Source organism: Sinohyriopsis cumingii, chromosome 3, assembly GCF_028554795.1.
Source record: "Sinohyriopsis cumingii isolate HCF-2022 chromosome 3, ASM2855479v2, whole genome shotgun sequence".
NCBI lineage: Eukaryota > Metazoa > Mollusca > Bivalvia > Unionida > Unionidae > Sinohyriopsis > Sinohyriopsis cumingii.
This window is the reverse complement of record NC_142963.1, coordinates 6,063,480-6,078,594: the sequence shown is the minus strand read 5'-3', so window position 1 is coordinate 6,078,594 and position 15,115 is coordinate 6,063,480. Positions and strand designations below refer to the sequence as shown.

At 34.8% G+C, this 15,115-nt stretch overlaps 2 protein-coding genes across 2 annotated transcripts in view; one reads left to right on the top strand and one right to left on the bottom strand.

Annotated features, from left to right (window-relative positions):
• The window catches only part of LOC149802419 (uncharacterized), a 50,478-nt gene extending 49,072 nt beyond the window's left edge, over nucleotides 1-1,406 (bottom strand). The window contains exon 1 of the mRNA XM_089951626.1: nucleotides 1,328-1,406. The gene's annotated coding sequence lies outside the window, so the exon portion shown is untranslated. The remainder of the gene's footprint in view (nucleotides 1-1,327) is intronic.
• A 4,874-nt stretch (nucleotides 1,407-6,280) lies between these two features.
• LOC149802418 (mitochondrial import inner membrane translocase subunit Tim23-like) overlaps nucleotides 6,281-15,115 on the top strand; it is a 43,506-nt gene continuing 34,671 nt past the window's right edge. Inside the window, exons 1-2 of the mRNA XM_089951625.1 lie at nucleotides 6,281-6,436; nucleotides 11,395-11,465. Coding sequence (XP_089807751.1) covers nucleotides 6,346-6,436; nucleotides 11,395-11,465 — 162 coding nt within the window. The 5' untranslated portion in view covers nucleotides 6,281-6,345. The remainder of the gene's footprint in view (nucleotides 6,437-11,394; nucleotides 11,466-15,115) is intronic.

The following is a 15,115-nucleotide window of genomic DNA, read 5'->3' as shown; positions in this document are numbered from 1 at the left end:
CTGTCTATTGCAAACATGATGGGTCCTGGGCACTGAGGCTAGACCAAACAACATGGCCCAGAGTGGCAGAGTGGTCTAAAGTGCTCACTGTTATAGATCACTGCCATCTTACCTTCGTCTGTGTGAGTTTGAGTCTAGGATTCGGCCAATGTGGGTATGTGAGAAAGCTTCTCATGGGTTGGTGGTTCTTCCTCCACCATTTATATTGGCCGTCATGTATAGCCTATCTTGTGCTGGAAAATGGTTTTAAACCCTACAATAACAACAACAACAAGCAAACAGCAAGGCTTGGAACAGGAGACCTCCCGTCATCAGCAAACATAAAGGTTGATGGACACTGTCTCCAGGTCTGCATGGTGCTCCAGACTGATGCTCCATCTTAAATTGTTCCTCTTGCAGGAAATGTTTTGAGATGAAAGATTTATGATGAGCCTCAGCAGCAACCTTTTTGGGGTACTTAAAAAAATTTAGGAGCAGAAGGCTGGCAAGCAGATGTTTTTTGTACCTTCCATACTGCACCGTCCCTATTACACTCTTCTGATCAGTGGTGTGCTTGGTTATATTTAACTGCTGAAACAAGATGGGGGTCCTTGAGAGAGAAGGGAGCCAGGAATGCCAAAATCAGATTAAGTCTAAAGTATGTTTCTTTAACAAAACTAATAAAAATATATTAATACTGAAGAAAGTGTTTAGATAGCTTCGTTTTGTTCAAGATCCTATAAACCAATTTCGGCATTCCCTGCTTCCATCACATTCAAAGCCATTGAAATGAAAACCAACAGAACTTGAAAACATGTCCATTTGCTTGTGTAAGAATTTGAATTTATTAGAAAAAAGAGTAAGTAGAGTCTGGCTAAAACATTATGATTTAGATTTGTAGAAAAGTTACAACATGGGCTGAAAGGTGTGAGATATTCCTGAAAATCTGACTTCTCGTTAGGATGTTAATCGACATCAAAACATGCACCACAAGTGCAGTTATATTAGCAGTAAGACCTCGACCCGAAAACATATCAGTGTCGATGTCTTACATTGCACGACTATGAAATCCCCCTCCCAAGGTAATAATTTTGTAATTGCCATGACTTTATAATGATTCAGATGCATACTATATCTATATATACTTTTCTTTTTACTGAGCTAAAAGGAAAGACATTGCTTGAAAGTTTTAATTTCGTTACACTTAAAAATCACGTTACAAAGCATTACTCGTGTTTGCGGAAACTCTTAACTCCATCTCAAACACGACACGCATTTACAAACACTACAGCATTACAAATTACAAACATAAAACTCGTAACTGTTAATATACAAAGGATAACCTTACACTCGGAAATATGTCGAGTCAACCTCACTCATTTGCCATGTGGTTTCCATTCGTAACTTCTCGGTCAATTTTAAGGATCATGTCCCGAAATCATTCGCCACTTCGAGGGTAAATTCTCGAATCTATCTCGCAGTAATAGCCGAAATAGTCCGAATAAATTTGCCGAAGATTTCGGAGAATATTTATTCTGCAGGACAAAGAACACAATTAATTTTACTATACATTCTCTATATCTGTTTATCAGTAATGACCTTTCCACTGTGTGACAATCAATACAAATCATATGTTAATCTAAAATATCTTAAAGATGACTTCACGGTGAAGTTCTTGTCAAAGGTTGACCTGCATGTTTTTGAGGCTATACTGTAAACAGAGCAGCATGTAAACAGAACACAGATTTCACTTCCAGATCAAGGACTTGTTACACACTGTGCACTGTCGCCGAAATACATTGGCCAACCACACCCTGAGCTTACATTTTCAAGAATAAACAATTACACTGGTCAACAGTGAAATCATTACTGACTTGAAAAGGCCCTAATCTGTAGTATTTTGGTGTGCCGAACACGAATATAACCGTGAAAAATTTGTATTGGCTCTCGTTTTGAAGATATTCATATACCTCATTTTCTATGTTTCACTGTGTAAATTTCTCCAGTAGGACTGCAGCAACATCCGGAATAATGATGTAACATTGCATAATACCATCATGCTCACATCATCCACAGTTGATTGCATCATTTTCTGATGCAATGCAATACTAATGCCATGCGGCTGCTGAAGTAAGTTGACGTCAGCAGTGTACTATACATGTGTAGGCCTATTATACTAATGCCAGGCGGCTGCTGAAGCTGACGTAAGCAGTGTACTATATAAAGCCCAATCAGATAGGTTCAGCATTTAAAATATTTTAGACGTTGTGCGAGACAGTTCAAGCTACTGTTACATAAAACTTATTATTTTATCCATTTACGTACAATAAAGAACAGTAATGCCTCGAAAGTGTGTTAATACCGCGGACAATTTTTGCTATATTTGTGGGGAAGTGACATTTGCCAACCAGAAGAAAAGTATCAATTCTCAAGTGAAGAAGGCATATCATCTTTACTTCGGATGCAAGGTTGGTGACCAAGACAAGCCTTGGGCTCCGCATATATGCTGTGCTACATGTACAACACAGCTTTCAGTGGTTGAATTGCAAAAGGTCATCAATGCCGTTTGCAGTCCCAATGGTGTGGAGAGAGCCAAGCAACCACCTAAATGACTGTTACTTCTGCTTGGTTCCTCCTCTTTCCGGCGGAATAACGAAGCGAAAGAAGTCGAGAATAGTCTACCCAAACATTCCGTCTGCATTGAGACCAGTTCCACATGGTGAGGGACTTCCTATTCCAGAACCTCCAGCAGAATATTCTCTTGATTCATCTGACGAAGACAAAGGTGAGTCGACCTGTTCTTCTCCTGGTCCATCAGCATGCAGTGATCCAGATTTTCACTGTGGTGCATCATCAACCCCACACAGAATAACACAGGAAGAACTAAATGACCTGATTCGTGATTTGGACTTATCAAAGAACAAGGCAGAATTGCTAGGATCAAGACTCCAACAATGGAATCTTCTAGAAGAAGATGTCACAATTACTGCATATCGAAAGCGCCACCAGCAATTGGAGCCTTTCTTCAGAAAGGAAAGTAATCTGATATTCTGTTCCGATATTGAGGGCCTCATGAATGCTTTAAAAATCACTCATGACCCACAAGAATGGAGACTATTTGTGGACTCTTCGAAACTGAGTCTCAAGGCTGTGCTTTTGCACAATGGAAACATTCTTCCATCTATTCCAGTAGCGTATGCTGTCCACATGAAAGAGACATACGATAACTTAAGGCAGCTACTGAATTCCATTGAGTATAACAAGTACAGCTGGTACCTCTGTGGTGATTTGAAGGTAGTTGCCCTTTTAATGGGACTGCAGCAAGGATATACAAAATACATGTGTTTCTTATGCGAGTGGGATAGCCGAGTAAGGGAAATGCACTACATGAGGAAAGAATGGACTCACAGGCAGAATGTAGCCATTGGAGAGAAGAATATCCAACACCCAGCTCTGGTTGAGGCTCAGAAAATCTTGCTACCACCCCTTCACATCAAACTAGGTTTGATGAAGAACTTCGTGAAAGCCATTGACCGGACTTTGCCAGCATTCCGATACCTGCATGAAAAATTCCCTCGACTCAGCGAAGCAAAGATTAAAGAGGGAGTTTTTGTGGGTCCTCAGATTCGAGAGCTTTTCAAAGATGACCGGTTCAACAACTTGCTGGAAGGTGACGCGAAACAAGCATGGAATGCTTTTCGCCTAGTTTCTACAAACTTCCTCGGAAATGTTAGGGCAGAAAACTATAAGGAACTAGTAGAAGACATGTTGATGAAGTATAAGAAACTTGGCTGTAATATGTCTCTAAAGATTCACTTCCTTCATTCCCATTTGGATTTCTTTCCTAGCAACTGTGGTATTGTTAGTGATGAACACGGCGAACGTTTTCATCAAGATATCGCAACAATGGAACAAAGATACCAGGGAAAATGGTCCACTACAATGCTGGCTGACTACTGCTGGACACTCCTCAGAGATGCTCCCGAACAGCTGTACAAGAGACAGGCGAAGAAATCTAAGATGTAGTCAATGACTTGATTTTTTATAGGTAGGCTATTACAGTTGACCTTTTACTATTGGAATGCATTTCGTTATGTAAACATTAATTTCTTGCAGATTACAAAAAAACTAGAGCCAATTTTGCAATTTGACTGTCATATTCGTGTTCAGCACATAAAAATTGATAAGAATTGACTAATTTTATTTCAGTAACATGACTTTTGTAAAAATTTGTTGTCCAGTGTTACCTTTAATCCGTTTCAAACAATGCATAAATCAAACTCTTCTATCACCACCAAAATGAGAGAGAAAAAAATGTTCTAAAAATAGACTAGAAATATTGGGTACCCAACTAGAACTATTGATTGTGACCTGATTGCTGCATTTATTTTCATTTGGAGTATACTCAAATATTTCTATGAGACAAAATTTTGACTGGAATTTGCAATTGAGCCTGCACTTCGCTGCATTGAAACACTGTAATCACCATTAGCACCTGACATTACAAGCACACATCACTCAGAGATTGGTGGTGTAAATGTCTATATGCAAAGATTCAGCTGAACCCAAATAGATATTAAAAGAAGAAGAAAATAGAAAGAGAGAAAAAAAAAAATGTTTCAAAAGCTTGATTTCTGAATAGATATTTCATTATAATAATAGTAATAATGAGGACTTTGTATAGTACCTAATCTTTAGACGCTCTAAGCGCTTTACAACATTAGACAACACCTATAAGATAAAAAACATATATAATGATATGATTACAAAAACAAACACCATGAAATTAGAAGAAAGAAAAAAACATGCTGTGAATATTTAAGATATGAAACATTATTAGGTCTTTAAGTTTGTTTTTGCAGTTGAAATAAGTGAGTTTTGAGAGCACTCTTGAATGTGATCGCTGTGTCTTTGTGTCTAGGTTCAGTGGGCAATTCATTCCACGTTGCTGGGCCCTGATATGCAAAAGATCGCTGTCCATATGACTTTGTTTTCATAGCGGGAATAATGAGAATAACACACACATAATACAATAATAATTCCATGTAAACAAGGATCACAACGTGTTTAAAGTTTGCATTATATTTTGCGTTTTAAAATGGTGAATTTGAAAATTTCAACAAAAGTACTTTCATTATAAAATCAATAGTCAAAAAGATTTATGCAAATTCATGTTAAGATGATCTCACTGATTGCAATTAAATAATTTTATTTATTTATTTATTTATTTATTTATTTATTTATTTATTTACTGATTGCAGATCAAATGAAGAAATAAGTTTAAATAAATCAGCATCAGGCAATTCAGTTAATTATTGTTATTAATTTACATCATATTAAATGCTACATTATGAATCCAGGGAAAGAAAATTTAGCAAATATGAGTAAATTTATTTTCAGTTACCAACAGAGATAATACCATTTTATTATGTTATTATTTTCTTTATTATAATTAAGACATGTAATTACTGAGGTCCCCAAGATTAACAAAAATATATATGCATGATTCTATATTTAGTCAAACTATAAATTTGACAGGAATCAAGTTTAAAATTATTAGTACATACTACAATATACAGGATACAGATAAATTCTCCATAAAACTAACATAAGCATTAACAACATGTGTGTGTGTGTGAAAATGTTACACCTTGGGCCCTTTATTTTTGCATGTAAGTAATTGTACTATTTTAAATTATTTTGTTTGATCTGCATACAAAAGAATTAATTATCTGGTGTATAATTCTGTGTTTTATTTCTTTAAATGCATTTTTTAACTGCTCTACATTCATGGGAAATAATGAGATATATATTGTAGCTGAAATAAAAGTCACATTTAAGTCTAAGACTAAAGTTAATAATATTTTCTGAATCAGTCTGGTCTTAACCAGCCTGTTTTTTTTTTTTTTTATCCAGATGAACTAGGGTTACAATTATTACTTCGAAATCGGTACCCACAAATAGAGTCCCAATCTATTTTAGAGCATTTTTATTAATCTCTTATTTTTGGTGGTGATACAAGACAGATTTAGGCATTCTTGGTATTGATTTAAAATAAAATATGAACATTATATTAAGTTTGTTTGTGTGTTTGTTTTTTTGTTTTGTTGTTTTTTTTGGGGGGGGGTGACAGTGGGTAATGAGGCAAATCTGAGATCAATTGCGTGTTTATTTGTTGCATATCCTATATTTCACCATGTGTTCATCTTTGACGGCATTTTAGATTAACATGGGATTCATTTCTATTACCACTCAGTACGTTAGTGTCCCAGTCTAAGGGTATTATTCGGAGATACTTTGCACTTGTAGGTTTGTTTCAGTTCTGTTTTAGTCCATGTGCGTGTGATAAATTTCAAAGTACATAGAATGGATCAAACAAACAAGAGAAGAGGATTTTTCAGCTCTTTTGCGCCACCGCCGGCACCACCTTCGGTTACAACAAATGTTGATGTACCAGGTGAACAATAGTCTCAGGGCATCAAGCTGATAAACGTATATTGATCCAAATTCAACAGTACTTAACATGAAGGTCAGAATGCTCCAGGCATTCTTACGCAATGTCAAGTATCACGTATATAGCTCGCGCTTATTTTTCATGTTTAAAGCAAAATATGTTAATATGGAAGATATGATAAGCATTACGTAAACTAATTATTCCATCCATCCTATCAACCATAACCATGAAATGTACGTGACATTTAATTTAAATAAAAATATACCGTGTAGTCCGAGTTTCCCCTTGCTAATTTTTTTTATATATTAATATTTGGACATGTATGTTGAGGTGTCTAATGTTTGGGTTTTGCAATGAGAGAGAAAAAGACCTGTTTCTACAAACACATGTTTATTCCAGAGAATACAAACTATAACTGACTTGCTTGTCGGACCTACATCTAGCATCCTATCTGTTTGTCCTACAATGCAAGACATAACACATGCTATTTTTGTTTTAGTGCTATATCTTACTACCCAAATAGCGGGCTTGTATAACGTGTTCTGATGTTGGTTGACATCGAAACGAGTAAGCAAAGTTTTAGGAATATCTCACACTTGGCAGCCCATATCAACACTCTTCAACAAATTGATATGTAATTAATATACTTACTGTGCTGTTTTTATCCTGGTGGAATCAAAATCAGACACTAGCAAATAAATGCATTTTCATGTTCCCCTGGTGCATCCTTTGAGAATTTCACCCTTATTGAACCTGGAAGATCGGTCAATATTTTTTAAATCTGGTGCTTAAAAAATGCTGCATAAAAACCTCAACATTTTAGGTCCAAATCTCACTATTTTATTTGTTATTCTCCCTACTTCACTTGTGAAAAGTTGACAGATATGCCATAATGTGGGTATGTGAGAAAGCTTGCCAGTAGCTTCTCATGGGTCGGTGGTTTTTTCCGGGGTTTTCCCAGGTTCTTCCTCCACCATTAATACTGGCCGCCATGCATAGCCTATCATGTGCTGAAAAATGGCGTTAAACCCTACAACAACGACAGATGTGCCAGACTCCAATTTCCACAAAATTTCCCCTTTTTAAAAATTGTAACAACATTGCAATAGCTACAATTCGAATATAAATTGAATAAAAATGAATTGCATTTGAACACTATTCCCATAACTGAAATGATCATGCTTTGCATTCTTTATATGCAGTAAAATGTGATTTCAAAGAAAAATTGATGCTGTTCACAAACTTGTGAAAAATATAATACATTGTGGCTTACAGGTCACAGGCTATACTACAATGTTTTTCTTTTTACATCAGATTTGCATTACATGATTACAAGTAGTTATACTCACACAAATAGAATTAAAAACAATATCAAGTGTAAAGAAGAAATAATAATTTAATTGCTCGAAATAGAATTATACAGTGCTGTTAGAGGATGCCAGCCAGAAATGATGTATATTTATCTCACAAGACAAAGTACATGCTTCTTCTTGTCAAAAAATAAAAACACTATAAACTATGGATACGGAACATTTAGATGAAACTATTGAAAACTAATTTACTTTTCAGCCTTATATTGATGTAAGTGCATGATGCACTACTGCATTTGAAGTACCAAAAATGAGGATTTTTGCTTCTAAAAACAAAAGGCTTTTCTAATGCACAATAAAACTAATGACAGTCATGCCAGGTTGCAGAAAGAAAAGATTGGATGTCTTTTAAAGGAGATTAAGTAACAAGTCACACATTTTTACAACACTTGTGTTTCTGTACCAATGTCAGTGGTTAAAAGTTTTTATTTCCCTTTAAATAGCCCCACCCTTTTGGTAGCCTCAGTAGGTTTCTCATGCTGACCAAAATCTAGGCCAATTTAAGTACATGTACATATAGGGCTACTTTTTTTAAAAAAGTATTTTGTTTTGTTAATGTTTGCTTTAACTAGTAGCACTGACCAAAATTGTATGTGAAAATCAGTTGCTTTTGTTGATCATCAGAGGTTCCTTTACACTAGTATCAGGTTTTTACTGATATAATTTGCCTGTGTACTGAAAAAAAATTAGGCTGTCGCTATTCATGTACAGACAAAACTGTAAAATGTGTTTAAAGTCTTTAAAGTTAACTGTCTCGACATGAAATTCTGAAAGAAGCTGACTTATTCTATTCATAGTTATATTCCCATATCCCTTGCGACTTTGATCAATGACCATCAGCAAAAACAGAGTGCCAGAACCAAAACGCTTGACATACAAGGGTTCTCGAGATAACTGAGGCTGAGATAAGTTGGTTTGACTGTATCATAACTTTTGCATCCGTTGATGAGAACAAAATAAATAAAAACTTTCGGCTGTTTATATGGCCATTTTGTTGCATCATGTTTCTTAAAGCAGCTTGTAATTTTAGCAATGTTAAGAACAACAAAATACATTATTATGAACTTATTATTGACAAAACAACATATAATCAAATGTCTGAAAAACATGCCTTTAAAATTTTGCAAAGTTTAAGACCCGGAAATATTAGTCATGCATATAACTCGTGTCCACCAAACTGTGTACTATTTATTGTATTGTATAATTACAAAAACGACACCAGGAAGAAAATAATAGCCTTGAGATAATAAAACATGCTAAAACCTTTTTATTGCACAGACATACCCCATAAAAAAAGGTTCATATTTTGAAATTACACATCTTAATTTAAAGGCACTGAATTTCATGTGCGCAACATTATTGCAGATTCCATCGGTTCAAATGGGGACCTTTTATTGTGGTACTTAAATAGTTCTCTAAACATCACGACTGCAACAAATGAAACTACCTTACATCATTAAAACGAATAGATATTGCCATTTGACTACAAGCACTTGCACTTTGTTCATTCTGGAGTTTTGAAGTTGTTATATTGGAACCAAATATGACTACAATTAGAGGAGCCCCAGTTTTGGTCAGGTAGCAGAGGTTTCATCAGAGGTAACAGTTAAATTAGATAATTGGTTGAAGTAATTTTAATGTTAGAATTGGTGTTTCTGAAGAAGGGATGTTCTTTCACTGTAGATTTATGCTGGCTTGGTTGAATCTATAGAAATGGTGGGTCTATGGCTGGCTGCTTTTCATGACCAACATACCATGTTGCTGTTTTCCATTTTAAGAGCTGTTTAACTTAGGATTTAGTAATGGCTTTAGTATTTGTTCTTGATGCAGCAAAATTTTTATACATGCATCAAGTACTATGCTGTTTTAACTATATCTTCTGGACCATTGTTTTAGGTAATGCCAATAACTAACACGCGAAAATTCATTGTCTTTTGTTTCTCATTATATACAAAACAGTTTGACATAAATATATATTTTCTTTCCACCCATTTATTTATTTTGCTCCTATTTCATTTTTTCTGAAGTTATTGATTTTCCAACATCACATGTAATGTTTTGTTTTAATTTATTTGAATATTTATAGATCATTTGGCATCTTAGCTAGGATTTGGTGTCCAAGTTATATGTAACAAATGTAGCTTTTAAACAAAATCCGGTTAATATATAATATTAATGTTTCACATGTGTATAGATGACCACTTAATGCTTGCAGATAGCACAGATCACTTAATGCTTGCAGATAGCACAGATCACTTTATGCTTGCAGATAGCACAGATCACTTAATGCTTGCAGATAGCACAGATCAGATTAAATAATGTTTTCAGGATTGTTAAAGATGAAAAAATTAATCTTGTCAATATTCCACAGATAACAGTGTCAGTTACATATGTTCTTTATATGTCAAGTTGCGCAGAAAGCTTCATTAAAAATGCTGTGAAATGAAATATTAGGTATTATCATGATTGTTTGTGCTTAAATCCACTTGTAATTTTGTGCAAAAAAAAGTTGCAAAGTTATAAGCGCAGTTTTTTCAAATTTGTTGTTTTTCTTGTCATGTTTAAGTCAAAATATCAATCTCCGACATCAGTTTTATAAATATTCATTAAACATAAGCTCAAGGGTATGCAACCAGTGCATAATAAATGTTGTTTGCATATGTTCAATTTTGGCATGTATGTAACACTTTTAGGACCAATGATCTCAGCCAAGCACTAATATATAGTGTGTTAATTGAATTAACAATAAATATCAGCTTATTAGATGAAAATGGAAAAACGGTATGGCCGTAACATACCTTTTTACATTAAGTAAATAGCATAAGACATTGGAGATGTCACTTCATAAATTATTTGTAAATACATGTATACAGTCACAAACACTGATCTTGGTTTTTTCCTCCAAATCCTGATTTTATTTTTTCTCTGGCATTGATTTCATTCAACTCAAAGTGGTTAGTTGGGAATTCCAGGATCTTCTCTTCCGCCAATACAGCATTAGTCCCTTCGAGGGACTTTTGTTCCTAGACTTTTCAAATGTGTTCATTTTTATGGGCATTCCGGGTATATCGGTCAAACTTGGCATTCATTTAAGCAAATGCATGTGCATTGTTAGTGCAATGGAGGTTTGATATCTCTTTGGTTTTAGATGCATTTGCATTGATAGCATCAAGAGGGATGTTATCAATCCAGTTTTAGGTGACTGACAGTTTACTGCAGCTGGCGCCATGATACATGTTTTTTTTGTTAGCATTAGTTTTGTATAAGCTACTTCCATTCATCTCCTTTTTCTCTTATCCTTGATTGTAAACAGTACGACCCCATTCCAAATTCATGTATGTAGGTTTCACAGTAGCACCCCATTCCAAATTCACATATCTAAGTATCTTTGAAAATGACATTTATTACAAACAGTAGGACTCCATTCCAAATTCACTTATCCAAGTATCATTGAAAATGCCATGTATTACAAACAGTAGGACATCTTTCCAAATTCACTTTTCTAAGTATCTTTGAAAATGCCATGTATTACAAACCCATGAAAGTAAATACATTCATGTGATTCATAAATTATGTTTGATTTTTTTACAGCAACACCCACAGTCCCAGCTCCAGGTCTTGTGTCACCCTATCTTAATTTTGATCCAGCTTATATCACAGCAGTAAGTATTGAATTGTGCTGAATGATAAATACTGAAGTATGTATATAGTTTTACATTTTGAATTTTAAAAACGTCTTGCACCGTTGTGAAAGTTTTTTTAAATTGCCTTATGTTAACTGATTATGAAATACATGTATTGCTTTTCTACAGGTAGGAATAGGATCATATTACATGATACATGTTTTGCTTTTCTACAGGTAGGACTAGGATCATATTACATGCGATACATGTTTTGCTTTTCTACAGGTAGGACTAGGATCATATTACATGATACATTTATTGCTTTTCTACAGGTAGGACTAGGATCATATTACATGATACATGTATTGCTTTTCTACAGGTAGGACTAGAATCATATTACATCAAATACATGTATTGCTTTTCTACAGGTAGAACTAGGATTATATTACATGATACATGTATTGCTTTTCTACAGGTAGGACTAGGATCATATTACATGCGATACATGTTTTGCTTTTCTACAGGTAGGACTAGGATCATATTACATGATACATTTATTGCTTTTCTACAGGTAGGACTAGGATCATATTACATGAAATACATGTATTGCTTTTCTACAGGTAGGACTAGGATCATATTACATGATACATGTATTGCTTTTCTACAGGTAGGACTAGAATCATATTACATCAAATACATGTATTGCTTTTCTACAGGTAGAACTAGGATTATATTACATGATACATGTATTGCTTTTCTACAGGTAGGACTAGGATCATATTACATGCGATACATGTTTTGCTTTTCTACAGGTAGGACTAGGATCATATTACATGATACATTTATTGCTTTTCTACAGGTAGGACTAGGATCATATTACATGAAATACATGTATTGCTTTTCTACAGGTAGGACTAGGATCATATTACATGATACATGTATTGCTTTTCTACAGGTAGAACTAGGATTATATTACATGATACATGTATTGCTTTTCTACAGGTAGGAATAGGATCATATTACATGATACATGTTTTGCATTTTTACAGGTAGAAATAGGATCAATTACTCGGGAGATTTTATGTGATGCCATTTTGTTTGAGTTTTTGAAAGTGTTTTGCATTTAGCTCATAATCTTGATTAGTACTGCACAAAAGTAGACCAATATTTCATACCTTATTTTCAAGTTGTGTTCATGCTGGAATCATTGTAACTCTTTGATTGTATGCATCTCAAGTAGTGGCACACCCTTACAGCAAAAGCAGGTCATTGTCGGATATATTTTAGATTTGGAATGCATAGGTTACATTTACACCTGTCAGCAGGTATCTGGGTACTCTGGTACCAGCCCATTGATAATAATCCAGGTAATAAAATGAGCAATCGGCTGCTGATTTAGTTTTTCATGTCGAAAAACATGTTTACAAGTTCAGATCGATGATTATATCTGGTGACATCAGGGCATAAAGTTTGAGGCACCCAACATAACACTGACTTGCCAAGAAGTTTTCACTAAGCCTGATATGAAGGGCAGGAGAGGATAGTGCTGCTATTTAAAATTAATTACTTATTAAAATTAAAATTAAAAATTGGTTAAACATCTGAAGTGTGAGTGTATATTTAGTGACATGATGAAAATAGTGTTCAATACAGTCTATGTGAAATAATATTGTGGACAACACTAGTATCAAGGGCAACAGCAAACCAAGCGATGCATCTTTTTTTAGCCCGCAGAAAATTACTCTTTTACATGCCATATGTGCCATCGTCAACCTGCAACAAAAGAGTTCAGATTTACACATAATATATAGTTTCACTTTGACCAGGTATCAGGGTAGACAATCATAGGATTGACGGACACCTGGTAGATGTTTACTAAAATATTGACTACCGTAGTTAAATTTTTGCATTTAACTGATGACCATTAGGTTTTTTTTCACCCTTTATATGACCAGTTTTGCCTAAATTCATGAAACTTGATGTGGAGATGTGACTTGAATAGTACTACATCCTTGTCTTGAAGGCAGGTCACTGGAACTGGATTTATTGTTCATGTTTGAATGATTACACCAGATGATTGTTTTCATCTCTCTTAGTACCACACCCATATCAAAAAGTAATTGTGACTTAACATTTTCTGCTTAACTAATAAGGGTTATATGTTTGTGTTTATGACCGTATGGATTATTCCAGGTTATGCAACCTAAACTTTGCAGTTGGAAGTGTGAATACGTATGTTTATTCATTCTGTTGTAAGCTGTTTGTGTTTATGACCGTATGGATTATTCCAGGTTATGCAACCTAAACTTTGCAGTTGGAAGTGTGAATACGTATGTTCATTCATTCTGTTGTAAGCTGTTTGTGTTTATGACCGTATGGATTATTCCAGGTTATGCAACCTAAACTTTGCAGTTGGAAGTGTGAATACGTATGTTTATTCATTCTGTTGTAAGCTGTTTGTGTTTATGACTGTATGGATTATTCCAGGTTATGCAACCTAAACTTTGCAGTTGGAAGTGTGAATACGTATGTTTATTCATTCTGTTGTAAGCTGTTTGTGTTTATGACCGTATGGATTATTCCAGGTTATGCAACCTAAACTTTGCAGTTGGAAGTGTGAATACGTATGTTCATTCATTCTGTTGTAAGCTGTTTGTGTTTATGACCGTATGGATTATTCCAGGTTATGCAACCTAAACTTTGCAGTTGGAAGTGTGAATACGTATGTTTATTCATTCTGTTGTAAGCTGTTTGTGTTTATGACCGTATGGATTATTCCAGGTTATGCAACCTAAACTTTGCAGTTGGAAGTGTGAATACGTATGTTCATTCTGTTGTAAGCTGTTTGTGTTTATGACCGTATGGATTATTCCAGGTTATGCAACCTAAACTTTGCAGTTGGAAGTGTGAATACGTATGTTCATTCTGTTGTAAGCTGTTTGTGTTTATGACCGTATGGATTATTCCAGGTTATGCAAACTAAACTTTGCAGTTGGAAGTGTGAATACGTATGTTTATTCATTCTGTTGTAAGCTGTTTGTGTTTATGACCGTATGGATTATTCCAGGTTATGCAAACTAAACTTTGCAGTTGGAAGTGTGAATACGTATGTTCATTCTGTTGTAAGCTGTTTGTGTTTATGACCGTATGGATTATTCCAGGTTATGCAAACTAAACTTTGCAGTTGGAAGTGTGAATACGTATGTTTATTCATTCTGTTGTAAGCTGTTTGTGTTTATGACCGTATGGATTATTCCAGGTTATGCAAACTAAACTTTGCAGTTGGAAGTGTGAATACTTATGTTCATTCATTCTGTTGTAAGCTGTTTTGTGTTAATGGCTTTCTACTGAATGTTGTAAACTGTTTGTGTTAATGGTTATCTACTGAATACTGTATACTGTTTGTGTCAATGGATGTCTACTGAATACTGTATACTGTTTGTGTCAATGGATGTCTACTGAATAGTGTTATAGGTTATCTGCAACAGTTTAACTGTGTACTGTGAATAATTTGAGGGATTTACCAGTCATAATACATGCATCTAGGGGTGAAATGATTCATCGATACTTTTGTTGAAACGATACACATATTGATACAAGATGTGGATAATCGATACAAAGCGATATGGTATGCATGTTATTTTAGTCTTCAGCAGAGATGAATAATTATTAGTTGCCTTGTTATTCTG